The 25,723-nt window shown below is 46.9% G+C and overlaps 1 protein-coding gene across 2 annotated transcripts in view; it reads right to left on the bottom strand.

The window, feature by feature from the left end:
* Positions 1-4,310: 4,310 nt before the first annotated feature.
* LOC147124960 (uncharacterized) overlaps positions 4,311-25,723 on the bottom strand; it is a 76,671-nt gene continuing 55,258 nt past the window's right edge. For both annotated transcript variants that reach the window (XM_085995302.1, XM_085995311.1), the window contains one exon: positions 4,311-11,724. In XM_085995302.1, the coding sequence (XP_085851428.1) occupies positions 6,969-8,051 (1,083 nt within the window). In that variant the 5' untranslated portion in view covers positions 8,052-11,724 and the 3' untranslated portion in view covers positions 4,311-6,968. The remainder of the gene's footprint in view (positions 11,725-25,723) is intronic.

The following is a 25,723-nucleotide window of genomic DNA, read 5'->3' as shown; positions in this document are numbered from 1 at the left end:
CGGGTCTCTGGCGCTGTGAGGCAACAGTGCTAACCACTATGCCACCGTGCTGCCCTTCTTGAATATATTTAATGAATTGGCCTCAACTGTCTTCTGTGGTAGAGAATTCCATAGGTTCACCACTCTCTGGGTAAAGAAATTCCTCCTCATCTCAGTCCTAAATGGATTACCTCTTATCCTTAGACTGTGACCCCTGGTTCTGGACTCCCCTGCCATCGGGAACAGCCTTCCTGCATCTAGTCTATCTAGTCCTGTTAGAATTATATAAGTTTCAATGAGATCCCCTCTCATTCTTCTAAACTCTAGCGAATATAAGCCTAATCGACCCAATCTCTCTTCATACGTCATTCCTGCCATCCCAGGTATCAGTCTGGTGAATCTTCGCTGCACTCCCTCCATGGCAAGAACATCCTTCCTCAGATAAGGCGACCAAAACTGCACACAATACTCAAGGTGTGGTCTCACCAAGGCCCTGTACAACTGCAGCAATACATCCTTGCTCCTGCACTCGAATCCTCTCGCTATGAAGGCCAGCATACCATTTGTCTTCTTAACGCCCTGCTGCACCTGCATGCTTACCTTCAGCGACTGGTGCACAAGGACACCCAGGTCTCGTTGCACTTCCCCTTTTCCCAATCTATTGCCATTCAGATAATAATCTTTCTGTTTTTGCCACCAAAGTGGATAACCTCGCATTTATCCACATTATACTGCACCTGCCATGCATCTGCCCAATCGCCCAACCTGTCCAAATCGTACTGGAGTTTCTCTGCATCCTTCTCACAGCACACACGCCCACCCAGCTTTGTATCATCTGCAAACTTGGAGATATTACATCTAGTTCCCTCGTCTAGATCATTAAATTATATTGTGAATAACTGGGGTCCTAGCACCGATCCCTGCGGTACCCCAGTAGTCACTGCCTTCCACTCAGAAAAAGACCCGTTTATTCCAACTCTTTGCTTCCTGTCTGCCAACCAGTTTTCTATCCAAGTCAGTACCTTACCCCCAATCCCATGTGCTTTAACTTTGCACGCTAGTCTCTTATGCGGGATCTTATTGATCAGAACCCGCTGTCAATCAAAACTAATTTAACCTATGACCCGCCTCCAAACCCGCCCTCTGAGCGCCGGCAAAATCGCGGCCGAAGAAATACAAGACAGTGGTAACTTTGACTGATAGACAATGCTGTTATCCTGGTGGAAGTGGACTGCAGTCTTCATCCAGCAGTTGACATATTTCCCCCTCCAGAGGGAAGCACAGCCTACTGAGGCACTGATGGTCAGAAAGTCTCAGAAAGACCTTCTTGGTCTAAAGATCCAGGTGAATGGGTACGAGCATGCAGCAAAGAAATGCTTTCTGTGAAGCCTGACTCTAAGAGCCCCCAATCTAGTATCTTCTATGTCCTCACCCTCCTCTTCATAGCATAAGAATAGTGGTATTTCCGATAGAAAATCTTGGTCTCCAGTGCAAAGCAGTACTTTGAGTAGAGCTGAGTGAAACTAGCAGAAGTCTTGACTGACTCTCCAAAATACTAAGGAAATCGATATGCAGGCACTTTAACACCAAACTTCAGTAATAGCACATAAAATAGCTTCTTCAATGTTCTATCCGCATCAGGGATACATTGTAAAGCTTCTACAATTGGTGAAAATTATTTGGGGGTTGAGGTGGACGTTGAGAGAAATGGGTTGGAGGAGTTGACCCCATTGACATGAGGTGGATCAGGCTCCTGGTGTGCCTAAAAAGGCACAGGTCTTTTTTGAGAGATTAATAGAGACACAATTTTTTTGCAGTGGATTTGAGATGGTTTTACTCGTTTGCAACCCCAAAATAGGCAGTGACTCAGAGGAAAATCCAGGCATTGTCAGATTTGATTTACGGCACAAAGGGACAAATCTTTTAAAATTTTTCAAAGAAGCAGAAAAAGTATTTGCCTTTATAAATTAGTAGTAGTGCTACTATCCAGAACTATTTTTTAAAAGAAGAAAATACATTGGAACCAAACTTGGATCAATTTTGGTCAGACACAACTGTGAAGCTGATCTCTATCCCACAAGAACCACTCACTGATATGTAGCCTCCTTTAACAAGCGGTGGGGGGAGACTTTCTGGACTGTGAGCTTCTCAATGGCATCATTCATCAATCATATGACAGCACAGGCCTTTAGATTGGGCTGAGCCTACAATGCCAGTACTTTTTCCCTTCCTCTCAAGGTGGACCATCTCGCTAGAGTGAAGTTCTCCATCTAGTGGCCTAATCCAGGACTAATGAAACTTCATACCCAGTTCACTTTCATAAAAATAATACTCTAGAGGAAGGCTAATTAAGTTAAATAATTCTTGCACACCTACTTGTGAATATAGGCATGTTTGCAGAGTAGGATTCTTGGGGAATGGTATGCATTGTGGAGAGAACCTAAGGCCAGTGATTGGTAGATTTAGGTGCATTTACACTACAACCTTAGCGTAGCCGCAAAGCGTTTTTTTCTTGTATTTTAGGATTAAGAAGATTCTAAAAACTATCACCCATCTTCCATCCAGAATCTAGCAAGGCGAGGCACAGACTTTAGACGTATGAACAAACTGTATTCAGCTTTCAGAGAGAACATATATTTGCCTACATTCCTCGGTTTATGAAAACAATAAAGACACAACTTCCTTACTCTCTAAACATAGGCCCTAAGACTAAAGACCACTTAAACTAGTTTAACCCTTTGAAGCTAAGCTGGCTCAGATTTTAAAAGACAGACTGCCTTTTGCAAAAGCCACAAGGCTCAGTCTCTCTGTCCCTTAAGCCTATGAGTTGGGGATCTCTGCCCCCTAACCTGTCAATTACAGTGGGCTCCAGCCAAACAATGACCTGCTCCTTTCTTCAAGTGACTCAGACAGAGTTGTCAATCAGTTACTACCCTGAGATGACAGCTGGCCCTTTGATGCATTGCCAAGAGGCTCTCATGTGTCTGTTATTAAGCCCTTCCCCACTATGTGAATGTATCATCAGGTATCACAAGGAACCATCTCTCACAATAATGAACCCAGTGGATAACTAATTCACACTTCAAATCACTATTAGTAAGCTTAAATTAATTTGCATATTGAGAAAATCTGATGGAGAAGCAGACTGGTTTCATAGAATCATAGAATAGTACAGCACAGAAGGAGGCCATTCAGCCCATGGAGTCTGCACCAGCTCTTTCGAAGAGCAATCCAGTTAGTCCCACTCCCGGCTCTATCCCCATATCCCTGCAATATTTCTCCTTCAAGTATTTATCCAATTCCCTTTTGAAGGCTACTATTGAATCAGTGTCCACCACCCTATCAGGCAGTGCATTCCAAATTCAAGCAGCTGGCTTACTGTTAAATAAGAAACTGTAGCCGTGTAAATTTACTCCTTACATGCTGAATCCAGCATTACAGAAATACTATGGGCTCAATTTTAACTCAGCCGTCAGGCGGGCTTTGAGGTGTGTGGGGGGTTAAAATCACAAAACCTGGGGGTTGGTGTCCCCCCCCGCCTGGTTCCCGACACCTAGCCATTTTAACCCAGGCGTGTCTGATGGTCCTGAATCTTTAGGGCCCTTAAACAGCACTAATTGGCCTTTATAATCCCATTTTAACAGGCCCTTGCCTGTTTAACCCTTTTCGCACGTAAAACACGCCTGGTGGGGATCACTCCTGTGAAACCTGGCGTGAGCACTATTGGCTTGCTGACTATCAGCTGCAGGTCAACCATTAAAGAGGAGATTTGATCAGTCATCATTTGCAGGTGGCAGGACTTTGTTGTCCCAGGCCTGGGGCAACTTTAACCAGGCCTAACTACACCTGTGGAAGGTTGGAGCCTCACACACTTCTCTAGTGTGACGTCCTGCGAAACACCTCTCGCCACCCTCACTCAGCGCTTCCTCAACTGAGGCATCTACCAGAAGCATGGGAGGCCTTTTTTCCTTCCCTTCTTGGCATTAGAGGACCTCTAGCACCAGGCGCGGCAGCAGCAGAACCAGGAACAACAGCAGCACCAGCAACAGCAGCAGCCACAGGAGCAGGAGCGACAGGCTGCTGCTCACCCACCTGAGGGAGCACAGGCCAGAAGGGGCCAACGCATGGAAGCCCGTCGGCGCAGGAGATACCCCCCAAACAGGGTCTACAGACACAGGGTCAGCTACCTCAACATAACTGAGCAGCAGTGCCAAAGGCGGCTCCAACTTTCGTGACAGGTAGTGACTGACATCTGCGCAATGATACAGCAAGACCTGCTGCCCAGAGGACCAGGTGGACACTCCTTACTAGTGGCCATCAAAGTCACCACCGCACTCAACTTTTTTGCCTCAGGCTCATTCCAGGGATCAGCAGCAGACATCAGCGGCATCTCGCAGTCGGCCGCACACACTTGCATCACACAGGTAACCGATGCCCCCTTTGCCCTTGCGCACAATCACATCCATTTCACCAGGGATCGTGCAAATGTGACGGCGCGAGCGGTTGGATTAGCTCATCCGGCAGACTTTCCAAGGCTGCACGGCGTCATTGACTGCACACATGTGGCCCTTAGGGCACCCCATCGCAATCCAGGTATTTTTGTCAACCGCAAAGGCTTCCATTCCTTTAACGTTCAGCTGGTGTGTGACCACACGAAGGAGATTTTGCATGTTTGTACCAAGTACCCTGGCAGTTGCCATGACTCCTTCATACTGCGCCAGTCTAGTGTGCCTCCGCTATTCAGTCCACCAGACCAACTTCATGGATGGCTGCTTGAAGACAAGGGCTATCCCCTGAGGACTTGGCTAATGACGCCATTGAGGAGGCTGTAGGGGGTGGCGTGTGCATTCAGCTTTGCCCCTGACTGTTTTTGAGCGGTTCGAATCGCTCCCACACCCCTGGGTTCTAGACACCGGACTTAGGTACAGGCGGTGATACAGAATTGGAGTAGACAACTGGTTTGGTGCAAGAAAACTGTATTTTATTTAGACACACACTTAAAATTACACACTTATATTACTGGAGTGATTACAGGCATACAAAAGTACACTTAATTAAGAATGGGGAATACACGGCACAATGAGGGAAAATCACATTAATAATCCCCCTACCCTTGTCCCACCCCCAATACCTAACTAAATTGCACTACAAGAGCCAGGGATTATGCTCACCAATAGGGGTTTCTTGACAGTTCGAATCCTGTCAATTAAGCCAGTTGCGTTTTTGGGGTTCGCTCTTTGTGTCCTTTGGGGCCTGCCGTCGCCACGTGGTCCCAGTCTTAGAATCTGCGAAGATTCTTCAGTTGGGTGGCGTCCGCAGATGCGGTAAGGGCGCGGTTGTGGATTTGTCTGAGTAAGTACCTTCTTTTCTCTGTTAGAGATAGGGGGTAAAATCTTTGTTGGGTACTTTAGCTTGTAGAGTGGAAAACTTCGGGTTTTGTTCTTCTGGTGGTGGTCTGGTCGTCGAGTTTTTTTGTGGTTGGGGTTCGGCTGGTGGTCTTCGGTCAGCTCGGTCACGGTGGCCTAGATCATTACCTGTGCAGCGGTAATGATCTGAAGGTATGGTTTACCTGGCCCTTTGTTACCGTGGTGCTCATGGTCGGTCCTCGTGTAAGGCTGCGGTTGTGGCCTAGTCGTCTTTGGTCAAGCCTGCTCCACCGTGCCGCCTCGCCGTGATGTTCCGTCTGCTTCTTTGAGTTTCGAGCGACCCTGGACCTGAGTGTGTGCCTGCTTATCCCCAATGCTTCACCATACCGCTATTCTCTGCTTGCTCGTCTGCTTGCCCTTGTTTACCGGTGGGCCTACAATTATACTATTTCCGAGTTCGTTATCTGCGCGCCAAATCAGGGCTAGTTCTTTGTCTAATTTTGGCGGGCTCGTTTAAGGTGATTATAGTCGTTCACCTTAACTGATTTTTGGGTGGTTGTCCCGTTGCTAAATGGTCTTTAATGTCTCGGTGTTTGTTATGCATAATGTAAATCGCTATCTTCCTGGCTTGGTAGCTAGTTTGAACTGTAGGCGATTGTATATTCACAGTCTTGATGGCTTTAACTTTGTGCATGATTAAGTCGTTTCCTGGGTTGATTTGTTTTAAATGGAAGAATGCGTGTTCTGTCTCCTTTAGCTGTCTGGTTTGAAATCACAAATTAAAGCTGTCTCCTACAGGCCCGGGCATGTCAAGTTTTCAGCTTTGAACTTGACATGCTTTTTGCAGGGTCCTGCCTTTAACCTTGCAGGTTTTGTCAGGAAGTCCAAAAGCCATTTCCCTCTAGGGTACCCGTGTTAATAACTTGTCCTTCAGGGTCCCTTATTAATAACTTGGGAGATGTGGGAATTTTGTGAATCCTACAAGGCCAGCCAACGAAGCTGATGAGCGCTACAACTCCAGCCACATTTCCACTAGATCCATAATCGAGCAAACCATCAGCTTGCTGAAGATGCGTTTCAGATGCCTGGATAGATCAGGTGGAGTCCTACCGTACTCAGCAGCCAGGGTCTCCAGAATTGTTGTGGTTTGCTGTGTACTCCACAACATGGCACAGCATCGTGGCTTGCAGATTCCTGAGGACCAAGTGGCTCCTCACATACTCTCCTCAGATGATGATGATGATGAGGAGGAGGAGGAGGAGGGCGAGAACGAGCATCCTGCAGAGGCCCATCAACCAGCGGCAGCATTACACGAGAACATTGCTGCCCGGGATGCAAGGAACGCACTCATCCTGGCCAGATGTGCTTAGCCTAGTAAATCAAATTCTTTTGCCTCGCAGCTTCTTACCTGAGCATCGACAATGGCCAAACCCTACGGATTCCGAGCTACTTGACCAGCATCCTGACAACTGCAAGTAATCCTAAGCCCTCAATGTGAAAGGCCAATTCGCGAAATGACACACGCCAGAACTGCAGCAGTTGCCATCAGAATTTTTATGCAAAACAAACAACTGATGGCATTTTTACAAAATACACATTTCACCCAAGTGACTACCCTTGTGACTATTTGTGCTTTATTTTCCTCTTACACGTGCTCCTACATAGTGGTTCCCCTTTGGCTTCAGCAGATGTGGAGGCCCCTTGCTCACTTTCCTGCTGGTCCTGTCTCGATACCTTTGCCGGGCGTCCTCTAGGGTGGTGAGCCTGTGAGGGCTCGTCGAAAGTCTGCTGCTCCTGCGGCTGTGCAGGAGTTGAGACGTCTATCTCAGTTGGGTGTGGACTCCGGCGGGGCTCTGACCGATGGCTCTGCAGTGGCATGGAAGTGTGTGCGCTTGGAGAGGAGCCCCCACTTCCTTGAGGTCTGCCAACAACCTCCCTCTCATGGGTCAGGTCCCCCTCAGTGCCTGCAAGTGGCTTGAGAGCACCTTGCTGCACATCAGGGGGACCATGGGGACCCGTATCTGCAATGGCAGTCTTACTCAGAAGGACTTCCATGAAGGTCTGGTTTCTTTGTTCAATAGATGCCCATCGCTCCTCAAGAGATGTCATTCTATTCTGAACACTCACCATGTTTTCCATACCCAGGCGACTAACCTCCTCCATGGCCGTAGCCCTCCTCTCCTCTACCGTAGCCCTCTTCTCCTCTACCATAGTCATCCTCTCCTCTACGGTAGCCAGCCTTACCACGGAGGCAGCAATAATTTCCACGTAGGTAGCCATCCTTTCCGTGTTGATACGTTCATGCGCCACTGACTCCACAAAAGCTCTGCTCATGTTCACTATGGATTCCTCCATTTGCTCCACACTCGCAGCGACCCTGGAGACAAAACCTGCCAGAGACTCCTGCATCTGTGCATGGAGTTCCATCACCTCTGATCTTACGGATGGACCCAGAAGCAAAGGGTCGACATGCAGCTGAGCCGAGCTGGCAGAGTCCTGCGCCCTCCAACGAGGACTCTCCACTGCTGTCCCTGTCTCCACAATCTGCTGATGCTCACTTGTGAGCTGTGATACACCAGCTGACAACTCTACTCTATGTCCTGAAGGTCCCACCGAGGTGTGAGTGTCTGCACTGGTGCTGGGTGCGCTTATTTCTGCTGACGTTGTGCCCTCAGAGGTTGCAGATTCCTCTGAGGAGTCTGGCATCTCAGGCTCTTCCTCCTGCACACTGGGGACGGGGGCTCTCGATGGTCCTGTGGGGGAGTCAAGGAAAAGTTAGAGATGTGATGCCAAGGTTGCATGCACATTGCATTTTGCAGATGATCATAAGTCCATATGATGTAGCTTCAGAATCATTATCAGCGACTCATGCAATGCCAATGAGATGGAAAACTATTCTGTCACCAGCTTGCGGGGATGCACCTGTCTGTCCTTCCCCAACTTCCGCATCTCTGTCAGCCCCGACAATCTCCAGGACGGCTTCCTCCCAGGGGTGAGCTGGGCTAATGTGGGCAGCCCTCCTCCTGTCCTGGCTCTCTCTCTCCTGTTGTGAGCTCTCTTTTCCTGCAATGAGGGAGACAAGTGGAGGTTGAGTGAGACTGAAGGAGTGAGTGCAGAGATTGCATAGCATAGATACTTAGGAGGCAAAGATGGAGTGAGGTTGCAAGACCAAGGGCCCTCCCTGTGTGTTGTCAGTTGTGTTCAAAGCATCAGAGTGAGAGGGAGTGTGAGGGCTGCATGGTGGAATAGTTATGTGAATGTGAGCATAGAGAGAGAGGGAATGGATAAGGGTGCATGGATGTGAGTGTCAAGTGGGATGTGGAGGAAGAGATTGCTAAAGCTGAGTGCTGGTGAGGAAAGGCAATGGGGATCAGATTGAGGGTGATGGAAACTTCATACAGTACTTACTTTTCCAGTGCGATGAAGGTCATGGAATCTTTTCCTGCACTGCATCCAGGTGCGCTGTGTGAGCCCCAAGGAATTGACTTCCCCAGCCACCTGTAGCCACACAGCCTTGGACTGACTGGGAGGCCTCTTCCTCCCTGAAGAAGGGAACAGGACCTCCCTGTGGCCCCTAGCACCATCCAGCAATGCCTGGAGTGAAGCCTCATCAAATTTTGGGGCAGCTCTTGCCCTCCCGCTGGCCGTTGCTCCTGCAGGCTCCTGTGCCATCTTAATGGTTAAGTTTGGAAGCCTGCAGAAGAAGCAAGGCTTGCTGTGGACCTTAAAAGCAGCAGCAATGATGACGTCATATTCTGCGACTTTCTGACTGGAAATACTCAATTGCCAAGGCTTCCCACATGTTGGAAATCAATTGGCCAATTGAGTTAAAATTGCATCAATCTCACAGATCCATTTAGATTCATGTGGGAAACACTAAATTCGGGGAACCCGACAATTCCCCGCACCTGAGTTAAAATTGACCCCTATAAGTTAAGAAATCCAACACAGATCCAACACAGGCAAAAATCAATTTTTGCCACAAACACAAATCCAAAGTTAAAAAGAATAAATCAAAGATGAGGTCAGTTAAGAAGTAATGGCCCAGAAATTCGGCTCTCCACGGGTGAGTACGCACGGGATACTCACCCGTAGGCCGAATGGAAGTGCGGGTTTCCTGCATGCACTGCGCATGCGCGGGAAACCGACACTTCCGATCCTCTGAACAAAGGGGTTCAGAGGTCGAATGCACGCGCAGGGGAGGCTGCGCGTGCGCTTTGAACTTAGGTTTTTTTTGCAGGTTTTCACGCGAGGTTAAGCCTGTAGGATTTACACATTTAAAAAGCAGGCGTAAGGCCTGCTTTTTACAAGGTAAGTGGTCAATTAATTAAAATTAAAACATTTTTTCCACAGGTTTATTATTTTTAAATACTTTAAAGCAAGGTAAGTTTATTTTTAGCCCCGTTTTTTTATAAAATTATGTTTTTCAAAAATTTAAATTATTGTTTAAAATAGTTATTTAATGTAATTTGTGGATTATTGAAAAAGTGTGATTTAAAAAAAAAATTATTTGAAGGTTTAATGCTATTTTGAAGCCCGTAGTATTCATAAGTTTAGACAGGTCTTCCTGTCAATCTTATGAATGGGCTTTTCCCTCCTCCGATTGGCTGCCCATGGCTCATGTGATCCCAGGGGACGCATCGCACTAACTACGCCCCTGGGACACTCAAGCACAGCGCGCCGGCAGCTGGGCCAGGCCCCGGAGCGGAATTCCACGGGGCCCTACAGCTCAACTACCGGCGCGCAAGGTAAGTGCAGGTCGGGGGCTTGCACCTGCGGGAAGCCCCCGACCCGAATTTCTGGGCCAATGATTAACTGCTGCCAAGCATGGGTTTTTAAAGATTGGAGATTTGTAGGAGGGTCAAAAGACTGACAGAGACAAGGAGTAGGAGACTGTATGATGAACCTCAGTTCCAACACATTGTAGATGTAGCAAGGAAGAAAAAGTTGACTTAAAATCTATTGCCTTGAATTTGTCCGTATTTGTACCCATAGACACACATAACCGGGACGAAAATCAATTGCATGGCCTAAAACATTGCGGAATTTTGGGCATGAGTTAAGCGCATATGTACAATACGCCCAAATCTCCTCAATCTTTTGTGGCCGTCTATTGATCCCTCCGCCAAAATGCATCCCTGCTCATAAACTTGCCATGCCCCCAAGTTATAGAACCTCCTAGACATGTTTCCTGCAATTACACTTGCTTACAGGCTCTCTTCAACTTATGACTAGATTTTCAGGCTCAACAGCAAATAAAGTAATTTTTCTGGTGTTTTATTGCAATTTTTTGAGCATTTTACATTTAATTTATTCTCACTGAGACCTGCTCTGCTTTTTTTGTTTCTTTCAATGCATTTTTATGGCATAAGTATAAGTCAAATTAAAAAGTAAAAAGTTTCCCCGATTGCAGGCACTTACACATGCTGTGCCTGATGTGCATTAATGATGATTGAATGAGTTGAAACATCAATTTTCATACTTGAAAAAGAGAAATATATGGTGTGAGTTTGGCAGTTTCCTTGGTCCCCAATTGTTTGCTCTGATCTACGTCCATTTTATGTTTGGGTGTATTCTAATGAGATTCTCAGGAAATTTGAGCATAAATTGACATTAGTAGAATGAGCACGGGTCTGACAAATTTTCAGTTCTAACTTCTGGGAGCAAGCAGGGAAAGCATTAGAAAAATATATTCCACAGATGACTGGCACTGAGCTGCAGCAAATTTCATCTCATCCATATCTTCATGTTGGGCAGGCATTTGGATAGTACAGCAGTAAGCATGGAGTTGAATGGTGGAGGTGAAGAGGTAGAGGTGGGTATCATTGCTTGCAGATGCTGTTGCTAAGGGGTAGCATGTAGATGTAAAATAAAAGCACTAAGTTGGAACAGGTGAATGTCTGGATACAGGAAAAGAAAACATTTGAGAAGATATAGTGGCTGCATTTGGCCAGCTAGAAATGAGACCAGGACATTTAAAATGGAGGCAAAGCAATGGAGGAAACTGAGGCAATCAACAGTATCGCAGACAGCGAGAGTTCAAGTCGAATGAGGAAGGACAATGAGTCATGATCACAGTCACAAAGGATGTCACTGATGACTTGATCACAATGGGTAAGTCAGAAACTGTATTTGAAGGACTCATAAAGGGAGTACTCGAGCTACCCTTTCCCCCTGGCCTTACTGCAGCGCACTCATGCGCGGTGCCTCACCCTGTGCAGAACCTGCTACTACACTCGCCTCTAAAGTTTGCGTAGTGCCAGGTTCTGAGCTGGTGTCAGCGAGTGACAGATGCAGTGATGCCATGTCTTCTTCCTTCTCTTCCCCTCGCTCTCTGCTGTGCCCTCGGGGACAGGCTGATCAGGTGCTTGCTGATTATCTGAAAGCAGAAAGGTACAAGAGTTGGGTTATGGTGAGGGGAGGGGGCCGGGAAGGCAGAAATGCATGCATACAGCATGAATAGCTTGAAAGTGAGAAAAGATTGTGGGCTGAGGGGGAAATGGGATGCGAAAAGGAGGATTAGGAATGACCATACCATTGTTGTCCCAAAGGGGGGTCAACGTCACTGGTGGCCACGGTGCCAACAACCTGGTGCCCAATGATCTGCAGCACTCTTGTCTCCAGCTGGCTCAGCTCTTCAATGTGGGCTTGGCCTCCACCCCCACCTCCGCCACCCCACCCCGCTCCTGCTCCCAGTGATTATGCACCACCTTGGCCTATAAGAGAAAGGGAAATATGTGTGAGTGTAATGCAATATGTTTTGGGTGATGTGCCTGCCATAGTTGAATAGCTGTTATTGTGTGCAAGGTGTGAAATGTGGATGTGAGTGTCGATAGGTAGAGATTGTTGGTGGGTGAGTACTGGGGGTGTGGTGCATTGAGCAGTGAGTGAAGCTCGTACTATAGGTAGCATTTGTTGAAGCCTTCACTCACCCTGAACACCCGTGTGAGGTTGTTAAACTTCTTCCTGCACTGGGTGTGGGTTCTGGGGACCATAGTGCTACCCGTGACATGGTGTGCTACCTCCCTCCACATGGTGCGGCAGACTAGTGGCGAGGGCCTCCTGCCAGTTGGCGGGTCCAGGACTGCCCACCTTCTCTCCAACGCGAAAACCAATGCCTCCAGAGCTTCATCGGAGAACCACTAGGCTCCCTCCCTGGCGCGACAATCTGCCATCAGGATTTGTAAAGAACTCTTCCTTCTCCTTGACCTTCTTCTTATGGTTGTTGGGGTAGCTGCACACCCAACAATCCTGAGAATGAGGTGCTGCAGCATCAATGAACCTCCCCTTTATGTAGTCGAAAAAGCCTGTGGCAATCACTATTTGCAATTAGACTGCCCCCCGATTATAGTCCAGCTTTTCAGTTTAACGTCAATGAGCTTGAGCTTTTAGATTAGAATCATGACTACAATCATTTTAATGAGGAATGAGCATGAATTTTGTGTGCATCCTAGACGATTTTCAGGTAGTGCAGCGTAACATTTTTTAGTCTAAACACTGCCCATTTTTTGGTTATAAAGAATTTCTAGCCCTCAGCTTTTAAATTGACATACCTGACTGAAGGCACTGGATCTACCATTAACTTTGCACAATAGAAACTCTATAACTATAAGAAATGGAAGAAAACAATCTGACCCACACATTCCTTGGGCCCCATTTTGTCTCTGGAAGTGCAGAGGTGCAATACTTCTGCCTGCCCAGTACAATCCTAGGGTTGAGGTCATTTGCATACAGTGGACAACAACCTGTGCCATTTTCGGTGTTCTCAGGGGATCTGGCCTGTGGGAGGAGCCAACCATTTCCCAGCAATACCTTAACAGTCCAGCTGAGGGTGGGCCAGTCAAGACAAAGAAGTTCTGTAATTTTCAGAAAAGTTTCCATTTTGAAGTTGTCGCTTTCCCAACAGCAATTAATCACTTGGTGATTAGGAAACTAGCTTTTGCAGCTTGCACGTATCTTGGTATCATGTGGCTATACTTTGTGTTGGGGGCATCTCACCAGTCCCATCCCTAGGCTGGTGCAAAAAGTGTTTGCCCTGACTTGTGGTAGACTTTCCTGACATCGTTAAAGAGGGTCAGAGACCTGGTGAAACGGTCCCACCCAAAATTTTGGGTTGTCCACCCAGATTATGCTTTGGCAGCCCCATCCCAGAGACAGGAATTTTGGCAAAGTTTGGCAATGGGAGCGACTGATTATTCCCTCCCCTCCACAAAAGTGGTACAAACTGGAATGAATTAGACCTGAATTTTGTAAAAAATACTTCCACTGCAAAACTTACAACAACAACAATAACAATTTGAATTTTTATAATGCCTTAACGTAGTAAAACATCCCGAGGCGCTTCACAAGAGCGTTATCAAACAAAATTTGACACCGAGCCACGTAAGGAGATATTATGACAGGTGACCAATAGTTTGGTCAAAGAGGTAGGTTTTAAGGAGTGTCTTCAAGGAGGAGAGAGTGGTAGAGAGGCGAAGAGGTTTACATAGAAACATAGAAGATAGGAGCAGGAGTAGGCCATTTGGCCCCTCGAGCCTGCTCTGCCATTCAATGAGATCATGGCTGATCATCCAAATTCAGTACCCTGTTCCTGCCTTCTCTCCATATCCCTATATCCCTTTAGCCTTAAGAAATATATCCAACTCCTTCTTGAATATATTGAATGAATTGGCCTCTACTGCCTTCTTTGGTAGAGAATTCCACAGGTTCACGACTCTCTGGGTGAAGAAATTCCTCCTCATCTCTGTCCTAAATGGCTTACCCCTTATCCTTAGACTGTGAACCCTGGTTCTGGCCTCCCCGACCATCGGGAACATCCTTCCAGCATCTAGTCTGTCTAGTCCTGTTAGAATTTTATAAGTTTCGATGAGATCCACTCTCATTCTTCTAAACTCCAGCGAGTACAAGCCCAATCGACCCAATCTCTCCTCATACGTCATTCCTGCCATCCCAGGTATCAGCCTGGTGAATCTTTGCTGCACTCCTTCCATGGCAAGAACATCCTTCCTCAGATAAGGCGACCAAAACTGCACACAATACTCAAGATGTGGTCTCACCAAGGCCCTGTACAACTGCAGCAAGACATCCTTGTTCCTGTACTCAAACCCTCTCGCTACGAAGGCCAACATACCATTTGCCTTCTTAATCGCCTGCTGCACCTGCATGCTTACTTTCAGTGACTGGTGCACAAGGACGCCCAGGTCTCGTTGCACTTCCCCTTCTCCCAATCTATTGCCGTTCAGATAATAATCTGCCTTCCTGTTTTTGACACCAAAGTGGATAACCTCGCATTTATCCACGTTATATTGCATCTGCCATGCTTCTGCCCAATCACCCAACCTGTCCAAATCATCCTGGAGTTTCTCGGCATCCTCCTCACAGCACACACGCCCACCCAGCTTTGTGTCGTCTGCAAACTTGGAGATGTTACATCTAGTTCCCTCGTCCAGATCATTAATATATATTGTGAATAGCTGGGGTCCAAGGACCGATCCCTGCAGTACCCCACTAGTCACTGCCTGCCACTCGGAAAAAGACCCGTTTATCTTTGCTTTCTGTCTGCCAACCAGTTCTCTATCCAAGTCAATACCTTGCCCCCAATCCTATGTGCCTTAATTTTACACGCTAATCTCTTATGCGGGACCTTATCGAAAGCCTTTTGGAAATCCAAATACACCACATCCACTGGTTCTCCCTTATCTATTTTACCAGTTACATCCTCAAAAAATTCCAGTAGATTAGTCAAGCACAATTTACCTTTTGTAAATCCATGTTGACTTTGTCCGATCCGGTCACTTTTTTCCGAGTGCTCTGATATTACATCCTTTATAATGGACTCTAGCATTTTCCCCACTACCGATGTCAGGCTTACCGGTCTGTAATTCCCCGTTTTCTCTCTACCACCCTTTTTGAGCAGTGGGGTAACATTAGCTACCCTCCAATCCATGGGTACTGTTCCAGAGTCTATTGAATTTTGGAAGATGACCAGCAATGCATCTACTATTTCTAGGGCCACTTCCTTAAGTACCCTAGAATGTAGATTATCAGGCCTTGGGGATTTATCGGCCCTCAATCCCATCAATTTCCCTAACACCATTTCCCTACAAATACTGATTTCTATCAGTTCCTCCCTTTCATTAGACCCTATGTTCCCTGACATCTTTGGGAGGTTATTTGTGTCCTCCTTTGTGAAGACAGAACCAAAGTATGTAGTTAATTGGTCCGCCATTTCTTTGTTCCCCATTATAAATTCCCCTGATTCTGACTGCAAGGGACCTATGCTTGACTTCACCAATCTTTTTCTCTTCACATATCTATAAAAGCTTTTAGTCAGTTTTTATGTTCCCTGAAAGCTTACTCTCATACTCTATTTTCCCCCTCTTAATTAATCCCTTTGTCCTCCTTTGTTGAATCCTAAACTGCTCCCAATCCTCAGGTTTACTGCTTTTTCTGGCCAATTTATTTGTCCTCTCCTTGGATCTTATGCTATCCCTAATTTCCCTTGTTAGCCACGGTTGAGTCACCTTTTTTGTTTTATTTTTATGCCAAACTGGGATGAACAAATTCTGTAGTTCATCCATGCGATCTTTGTTGCCATTGTTTGCCATTGCCCATCCACCGTCAACCCTTTGAGTGACATTCCCCAATCAATCCTACCCAACTCGCACCTCATACCATCGTAGTCTCCTTTATTTAAATTCAGGACCCTAGTCTCTGAGTCAACTATTTCATTCTCCATCTTAATGAAGAATTCGATCATATTATGATCGCTCTAACCCAAGGGGCCTTGCACAACAAGATTGCTAATTAATCCTTTCTCATTACATAATACCCAGTCTAAGATGGCTTGATCTCTAGTTGATTCCTCGACATATTGGTCCAGGAAACCATCCCGTATACACTCCAGGAATTCCTCCTCCACAGTATTGTTACTAATTTGGTTAGCCCAATCTATATGTAGATTAAAGCCACCCATGATAACTGCTGTGCCCTTATTGCACTCTTCTCTAATTTCCCATTTAATGCCATCCTGGCCTCCGCATTACTGTTTGGGGGGTCTATATACAACTCCCACTAACGTTTTCTGCCCCATGGTATTTCTCAGTTCTACCCATACAGATTCCACATCATCAGAGCTAATATCCTTCCTTTCAATTGTGTTAATCTCCTCTTTAACCAGCAATACTATCCCACCTCCTTTTCCTTTTTGCCTATCTTTCCTGAATATTGAATACCCCTGGATGTTGAGTTCCCAGCCTTGGCCACCCTGGAGCCATGTTTCCGTAATCCCAATCATATCATATTCGTTTACCTCTATTTACGCAGCTAATTCATCCACCTTATTACGAATGCTTCTCGCATTAAGACACAAAGCCTTCAGGCTTGTTTTTTTAACGCTCTTAGATCTTTTAGAATTATTATTTACTGTGGCCATGTTTGATTTAAACCCTTGATTTCTCTGCCTGCCACTTTTGTTTTCCTCCTTCCTGTCTTTTGCTTTTATCCTTGTTTCCCTTTCCTCTGTCTCCCCGCTCAGGAGGGAATTCCAGAGTTTAGAGCCTAGTCAGCTAAAGGCACGGCCATTAATGGTGGAGCATTTTAAATTGGGGATGTGCAACAAGCCAGAATTGGAGGAGCGCAGAGATCGCGGAGGGTTGTAAGGCTGGAGGAGGTTACAGAGATAGGAAGGGGTAAGACAATGGAGTGATTTGAAGACAAGGATGAGAATTTAAAAATTGCGCTGCAGCCGGACTGAGAGCCAATGTAGTTCAGCGGGCACAGGGGTGATGGGTGAATGGGACTTGGTGCAAGTTAGGATATGGATTTCGAGTTCAGCACAATGTTGAGCTCTTTTTCCACCGCCTTCATCTCCATGCCCACTTCTATGGCCAGGAGTCTTCCCCCCGCACAGCTGACACTTTCTCCCGCTTTCAGAATTCCCGTTCTATCTGGACCCCTCCCCCTGGCCTCTTACCCTCTCTAGATATTTTCATCGCTAACTGCTGCCGTGACATCGGCCGTCTCCATTTCTCTGCTCCCCTCACTCACACCAACCTACCTCCCTCTGAACTTGCAGCACTCCATTCTCTTAGATCCAACCCTGAAATTGTCATTATACCTGCTGACAAGGGTGGTGCTGTTGTTGTTTGGCAAACTGACCTCTACCTAGCGGAAGCTGAACACCAACTCTCCGACACCTCCTCCTACCTCCACCTGGACCATGACCCCACTACCAAACATCAAACCATCGTTTCCAAGACTGTCACTGACCTCATCTCCTCTGGAGATCTTCCCCTCGCAGCCACCAACCTCTTAGTTCTCCAACCCCGCACAGCCCACTTCTACCTCCTTCCCAAGATCCACAAATAGGACTGCCCTGGTAGACCCATCGTTTCAGCCTGTTCTTGCCCCACGGAACTTATCTCTTCCTATCTCGACTCTATCTTTTCTCCCCTTGTCCAGTCTCTTCTACATCTGCGACTCTTTGGACGCCCTCCGCCACTTTAACAGTTTCCAGTTTCCTGGCCCCAACCGCCTCCTATTCACCATGGGCGTACAATCCCTCTACACCTCCATCCCCCACCAGGATGGCCTTAGGGCACTCCGCTTCTTCCTTGAACAGAGGCCCGACTAGTCCCCATCCACCACTACCCTCCTCCTCCTGGCTGAACTTGTTCTCACATTGAACAACTTCTCCTTTGACTCCACTCATTTCCTCCAAATCAAAGGTCTTACTATGGATACCCGCATGGGTCCTAGCTATGCCTGCCTTTTCGTGGGATATGTGGAACACTCTTTGTTCCAGTCGTACTCAGGTCCCCTCCCTCACCTCTTTTTCCGGTACATTGATGATTGTATCGGTGCCATTTCCTGCTCTCACGCTGAACTAGACAATTTCATTCACTTTGCCTCCAATTTCCACCCTTCCCTAGGAGCGGACCTGGGAGTGGAACAGCAAGGTGAGGCGGAGGATAAAAGGAGCAGCGAACGAGGCCCGACCAGAGCGGACCTAGGAGTGGAACAGTGAGGTGAGGCAGAGGATAAAAGGAGCAGCGAATGAGGCCCGACCAGAGCAAACCTAGGAGTGGAACAGCGAGGTGAGGTGGAGGATAAAAGGAGCAGCGAACGAGGCCCGACCAGAGCGGACCTAGGAGTGGAACAGCGAGGTGAGGCGGAGGATAAAAGGAGCAGCGAACGAGGCCTGACCAGAGCGGACCTAGGAGTGGAACAGCGAGGTGAGGCAGAGGATAAAAGGAGCAGCAAACGAGGTTTACCAATTCAGCAGCGGGGGAGAGGTAAAAAGTAATCAAAGTGTGACGTCACCAGAAAGCAGGTAAGTGATTGGTTGGTGAGTATTTCTCTCTTTTTAAACTTAAACTCTGTGGTTTATAGTTACTACGGTCTCTGTGGTGCAGTGGGGACAGTTGGTAAATAAGCGCCCTAGAGTATATCTTTAATTGGTGGTATTGAATTAATTTAAATTAATTAAAGGGTAAGTCATGTCAGGACAGCCCAGCCCCGTGTTATGCTCCACCTGCACTATGTGGGAATTCAGGGACACTGCCAGTGTCCCTGATGACCATGTGTGCCGGAAATGTATCCAGCTTCAGCTACTAGCGGACCACATTGAGGCGCTGGAGCTGCGGATGGATGAGTTTTGGAGCATTCGCAATGCTGAGAGGGTCGTGGATAACACGTTTAGTGAGTTGGTCACACCGCAGGTAAGGGCTGCACAGGCAGAAGGGAAATGGGTGACCATCAGGCGGAGCAATAGAGCAGGCAGGTAGTGCAGGGGACCCCTGTGGCCATCCCCCTCTCAAACAGGTATACCGATTTGGATACTGTTGAGGGGGATGACTTACCAGGGGAAGGCAGCAGCAGCCAACTTCCTGGCACCAGGGGTGCTTCTGCTGCTCAGGAAGGGAGGAAAAAGAGTGGGAGAGCAATAGTGGTAGGGGATTCTATCGTAAGGGGAACAGATAGGCGTTTCTGTGGCCGTAGACGTGACTCCAGGATGGGTTGTTGCCTCCCTGGTGCCAGGGTCAAGGGTGTCACTGAATGGCTGCAGGGCATTCTGAAGGGGGAGGGTGAACAGTCAGAGGTCGTGGTTCACATTGGGACCAACGACATGGGTAGGAAGAGGGATGAGGTCCTGCAGCAAGAATTTAGGGAGCTAGGTAGCAGATTAAAGAGCAGGACCTCAAAGGTTGCAATCTCTGGATTACTCCCAGTGCCACGTGCTAGTGAGTATAGGAATAGGAGGATAGAGCAGATGAATGCATGGCTAAAGAGTTGGTGCAGGAGGGAGGGCTTTAGTTTCCTGGATCACTGGGTCTGCTTCTGGGGAAGGTGGGACTTGTACAAGTCGGACGGGTTGCACCTGAACCAGAACGGGACAAATATCCTTGTGGGGAAGTTTGCTAGCACTGTTGGGGGGGGTTTAAACTAACTTGGCAGGGGGATGGGATACAGAGTGGAGCTATAATAGGGGGTGATGTACAGCCAAATATAGAGGAAAAAACAAGTCAGATTGGAAGGTAGAGCAAATATGTAACGGCACAAGGGAGTAGGGCAAGGCTGGATGGCATTTATTTTAATGCAAGGAGTCTTGCGAATAAGGTGGATGAACTGAAGGTGTTGATGAACACAAGGGAGTATGATGTTGTTGCTATCACGGAGACATGGTTGAGGGAGGGGCAAGACTGGCAGCTCAATATTCCGGGGTATAGAATCTTCAGGCGAGACAGAGGGGGGGCGGGGGGGGGTAAAAGAGGAGGGGGTGTTGCAATATTAATTAAGGAGCCAATTACTGCTGTAAGGAGGGATGATATATTAGCAGGTTCCTCTAATTAGGCCATATGGGTAGAACTTAAAAACAAAAAGGGGGCAAGCACTTTGCTGAGAGTGTACTATAGGCCCACAAACAGTCAGGGGGAGATAGAGGAACAGATATGTAGGCAAATCTCAGAGAAATGTGCAAATAATAGGGTAATAATAGTGGGGGATTTCAACTTCCCCAATATTAACTGGGATAGTCAGAGTGTGAAAGGCTTAGAGGGTGCAGAATTCTTAAAGTGCATCCAGGAGAGCTTTTTGAGTCAGCATGTAGAAAGTCCTACTGTGGTGTATGTGCCTTTAAGTGCAATTGTGGTGTATGTGCCTTTAAGAGCCCCAGGTGTGCGTAATGCCGGTAATTGCCACTGTTAAGTCTGTGAGTTGTTCAAGTAATTAATACTCAGACTTAATCAGTAACAATAAAACAGGTCTTTACTGGTTGGAGGTAGGGACTACACTGAATACAAGATTACTGCACAGTGCTTATATACCGGTGTGTTCACCCCCGGTATTACGTCTACAGCAGCCTGAGAAAGTAGTACATCTCTTAAGGTGGAACAGGCTTAAGCTCTCTTAAGGTGGAACAGGTTACATACACAACACTCCTCCCTTCTTAGCTTTATAGTCATCCCCCCCATTTAACATAACGTAATAACATATATACATATATAACTTCATGTTTAACGTAACATATCACAGATTCAGTCTCTGCGGAAAACAGTTCACAGATTCAATCTCTGTGGTGTAGTCGGTTCACGTTACTCATTCAATAGTCCTTTCATGGATTTAACAGCTTGAACTTCCGAACTGATTTGGCTCCGTTCGGAGGGACCACGTGTGTGATCTGGTAGAGGTGATAATGGTTCAGATGGGTCATCTTCTGTTGCCTTTCCAGATTCTCCCACTCTGTAACAAAGAACTTTTTTATTTCATTCATCTCTTGCTCAAAACGGCGAATCATTTGTTCTAATTGCTGTTGTAGTTTGAAATGGAGTTGAGTTCGAGCCCAGTGTCCCTCAAAAATGTGCATATCAGTAGACTTGACAGACTCAGAATTCTCTGTTAAACTATGTTGTTGTTGCTCAGTGGAATTCTGTGCTGAAACTTTGTCTTTTGCACATGGGTTGGTCTTACCATCATCAGTTCTAGAGTCTGGGCTGATTATCTGCACCGAGTTCTCACTCTTTATGGCTTTTAGCGAATGCCAGTCCATATTTATGTTTCTAAACCACTCCCGGCCTAGTAGTGGTGGACCTCCCTCCGGTAGCACATATAAGTCCATTATTTGACTTCCTTCGCCCTTGTTGGCCACTGCAACCTTTATTGTCCCGATGGGGTACACTCTCTGCCCCGTGTAGGTTGTCAATATAATCTCCGTATCCTGTAGGGGAATATGTTGGAATAACCTTCTGTAATCCTTCTTATTCATGACCGACAATGCCGATCCAGTGTCCAATTCCATTTTTACTTGGACTCCTTCTATCTGAAGAGTAACCCAAATTGTCTGGAGGTCTGCACCCTTACCAACGTTGAGTACCCTTAAGCTAGCCAGTTCAATACTGCTTAAGCCAGCCAGTTCATTACTGCTAGCGTCTGAATCGGACTCCTGTTCGGCCACCTTGTGTACTTTTGCGTATTTTCCTTGCGGTGACTTCTTGTTGCTGGTCTTCTTCCCTGACCTGCATACTCTAGCTATATGTCCAAGCCTACCACAAGTTCTACATTCTTGGTTTTTAAACCAACACTGGTTCTGATCATGCGTTGTCTTTCCACAACGATAACATTTGCCAGAACTCACACCCAATTTGTGTGCACTGAGCTCCGGTGACCGTAGCTGCATTACTGCCGTGCCTCTCGCTGCGGCTTCGTGTGCTGCTGCCATAGTGACCGCCTTCTCAAGCGTCAGCTCATTCTCCTCGAGCAGTCGCTTTTGTGTATCCTGTTTAAATAAACCACACACAAATTTGTCTCGTAGTGCATCTGTCAGTCCCGTTCCAAACTGGCAATATTTCGCTAATTTACGCAATTCCAGCAAATATTCAGCATTGCTTTCATGCTGTAGCTGCCTTCTGTCGTAAAATTTAAATTGTTCCGCTAGCATCAGCGGCGTGGGGTTTAGATGATCTTTCAGGACAGTAACAATCTCATCGAACGTCTTATCCGCCGGTTCATCTGGTGATAACAGGTGTTTCAATTGCCCGTATGTCTTCGCACCCATTAAATTTAATAATGTTAGTGCTTTATCAGCCTCACGAATTTTATTGGCCTTACAATAATTTTTAACTCGTTCAACATATATGGCCCAATCTTCGATGTCACTATCAAAGTTGCTAATATTCCCGTGTTTAGGCATTGTAGTACTTTATCAGATTTGCAATTTCTCAGATTTTTTTTTTTAACTGCTATCCAAGATGGCAGCTTCCCGCTCTTGCCGTCGTCCTCCGCCCACAAAATGGCGGTTTTCCCGCGCTTGGCGGTCTTCACCCGTCCCCCGACGCCGTCTCCCTTCAGCCCCGAGTGCGGCCCTTATCTCCGCCGCGATCGATGGCCCGCGCTTTTCACCGCGGCTCTCGCGCTTTCAGTGTCTGCCGACACTGCGCCTTTCAGCCCGAGTGCGGCCCTTATCAGGGATTGCGATCGATGGCCCTTCTACCTCCGACTTTCCCCAGCCCTGTCTTTGCAGCCAACGCTGCTCGGCTTACCCACCACCGAGGTTGAAAAAGAAGCTGCAGGATGTCTTCTGTCCTCCAGTTTTCAGTCGCTGATGGAGGCTTCAGGGTCCTAATGCCTGTCGCTTCCAGTGGGGTGGTGAGATTTGAAACCTCTCTTCAACGTCCTGTCTGTGGACGAAGCCGCCGTGGAATAACTGCCGCAGGGTAAGAACCTGACTCGTCGCCAGTGTTAAGTCTGTGAGTTGTTCAAGTAATTAATACTCAGACTTAATCAGTAACAATAAAACAGGTCTTTACTGGTTGGAGGTAGGGACTACACTGAATACAAGATTACTGCACAGTGCTTATATACCAGTGTGTTCACCCCCGGTATTACGTCTACAGCAGCCTGAGAAAGTAGTACATCTCTTAAGGTGGAACAGGCTTAAGCTCTCTTAAGGTGGAACAGGTTACATACACAACAGCCACTTGGGCTATATAAGCCTGTGTATTGTGTATATCCTTTAGAACCCCCCCCAGACTTGCTTAGTAAATACCTATGAACCAACTCCTGTCTTCAGTGTCTTTATCTACACACGGACACTACAGTGGCGACGAAGTGGAAACGGACTTACCTGCAATTCGGCAGCACCTCAAGGACATCGATTCCTCCAGCATCCAGAAGACTCAAGGAAGTAATAGAAACTGTGGTTTCACCAGCTGGCCAAGCTGGTGGCAGGTACTGCGCTAATCCTTCCTGGGCGTCAGGCTGGGGCTCCAGCGGCGGGCTCTACAGCTGAGACAGGCAGCGAAATCGGAGGCAAGCAATAACGGACTGGGAGGGTGCACTCGGGAGACGGCCGGCGCGGCAAGCAGGTCAGCGTTTAGACCTCCGTCGGGAACGAGTCTCCAACAGTGAATAAACGGAAACCACAGTAAAACAGCGTTGTTATCGGTAGCATCGGCGGGAAAGCGCAGGAAGCGCCATATCGTTGCCACAGAGAAAAAAAAAAGCGCGGGAAGCGCCATATCTTTTTTTGAAATGCCTAAGTCTGGCAATATTGATGCTTTTGATAACGAAACAGAGCCTAACTTTGGCAATATTGATGTTTTTGATAACAAGATAGAGGATTGGACCACATATGTAGAAAGAGTGGAGGTGTTTTGCACCGCAAATGGAATAGAAGATGAAAAAAAAGCTTCAGTGCTTCTGGATCTAATGGGCGCAGAAACATACAAGCTGTTACGCAACTTAATCACTCCAGCCGAACCGATGGACAAGAATTTTGAGGAGATTGTTGATACACTACACTGCCAATTCGAGGCAGGAGTGGCAGATTCTCTGCAAGACAAATTCATCTGCGATCCCCTAAGTGTAGAAACACAAAAAAAGGTATCTTCTGGAAAAGATTTAACACTGGACAAGGCTTTCAGTGCAATAGGAGCGGCAAAGATGCAGCAAAGGCCACAGGACTTCGGCACCCATGAAATGACACGGGGTTTCGAGAGATGTTATCGCTGCGGCAGATCCAACCATGACCAGAGGGATTGTTGGTTCAAAGAAAAAGCATGCAGGCGATGCGGAAAGATGGGACACATTCCACGTGTATGCCGATCTGAAAATAAAAAATCCACTAACGGGAAAAGAATCAATAAGGAAAAGCACAGAAAGGTACAAATGATGACGGACAATAGCTCCAAAGACCAGAAGAGCGATAGCGACTCCGGAAACAAGAGACTAAGCTCTCTCAAATTACATAATGTAATTGCCAATGAAGATTACCAGACCATTTGGGTTACCCTCATAATAGCAGGGTCCCCAGTTAAAATGGAGCTAGATACAGGATCAGCTCTAACCGTAATAAATCGACGAGATTACGAGAGGCTATTTTCGCATATACCTCTAAAAGACACATCCATTATCTTAAAAACATATACGGGGCAGAAAGTATACCCCAAAGGAAAAATAAAGGTGCCTGTGGTATACAACGGCAAAGAAATACAAAAGTTGTATTTATACATTCTACAAGATGGTGGTCCACCGTTGTTGGGACGTGAATGGATAAGGAAGATACGTTTAGACTGGCACTCCATTCAGGCACTGACGGTGACCAGTAAGGAAAAAAACAATGATGACATCATACCTGAACGATTAAAAGACATCTTGGCCAACGCCAAAGAAGTGTTTCAAGAGAAACTAGGAACCTTGAAAGGCATCACCGCCTCAATAAAAGTGGAAGATGCAGCAATTCCAAAATTTTTTAAGGCAAGACCGGTGCCATACGCAATACGTCCGGCAGTCGAGGCAGAGCTGGAAAATTTGGAAAAGGCAGGCGTATTATCCAAAATAGATTGGAGCAAATGGGCAACACCCATCGTTCCAGTCATGAAAAAAGCATTGAAAAATAACTCTGAGGAACAGAGAAAAATTCGCATCTGTGGGGACTTTAAGGTGACTGTAAACCCGGTCCTTCACACGGTACAGTATCCTCTTCCGAGGATAGAAGATATTTTCGCCTCACTATCTGGAGGAAAACGTTTCACAAAAATTGACTTGGCACAGGCATATCTACAGATGGAGGTTGAGGAGACCTCCAAAAAGTATCTCACAATAAACACACACAAAGGCCTGTACCAGTACAATCGACTGGTTTTTGGAGTAGCATCAGCTCCAGCTATCTGGCAAAGAGCTATGGAGCAAGTCCTGCAAGGGATTCCGGGGACTCAGTGTTACCTAGACGACATCCTTATAACAGGAGAAAACGACAACGAGCACCTTGCCAATTTGGAGCAGGTGCTCACTAGGCTGAAAGAACGGGGCCTACGAGCAAATCGCCCCAAGTGCGAATTTTTCCAAAATCAGATATCATATTGTGGCCACATAATTAATAA

This window comes from Somniosus microcephalus, chromosome 1, assembly GCF_052327205.1.
Source record: "Somniosus microcephalus isolate GS21.2 chromosome 1, FLI_Smic_1.0, whole genome shotgun sequence".
Taxonomy (NCBI): domain Eukaryota; kingdom Metazoa; phylum Chordata; class Chondrichthyes; order Squaliformes; family Somniosidae; genus Somniosus; species Somniosus microcephalus.
The sequence above is the reverse complement of the archived record's forward strand: the minus strand, read 5'-3'. Positions and strand labels throughout refer to the sequence as shown.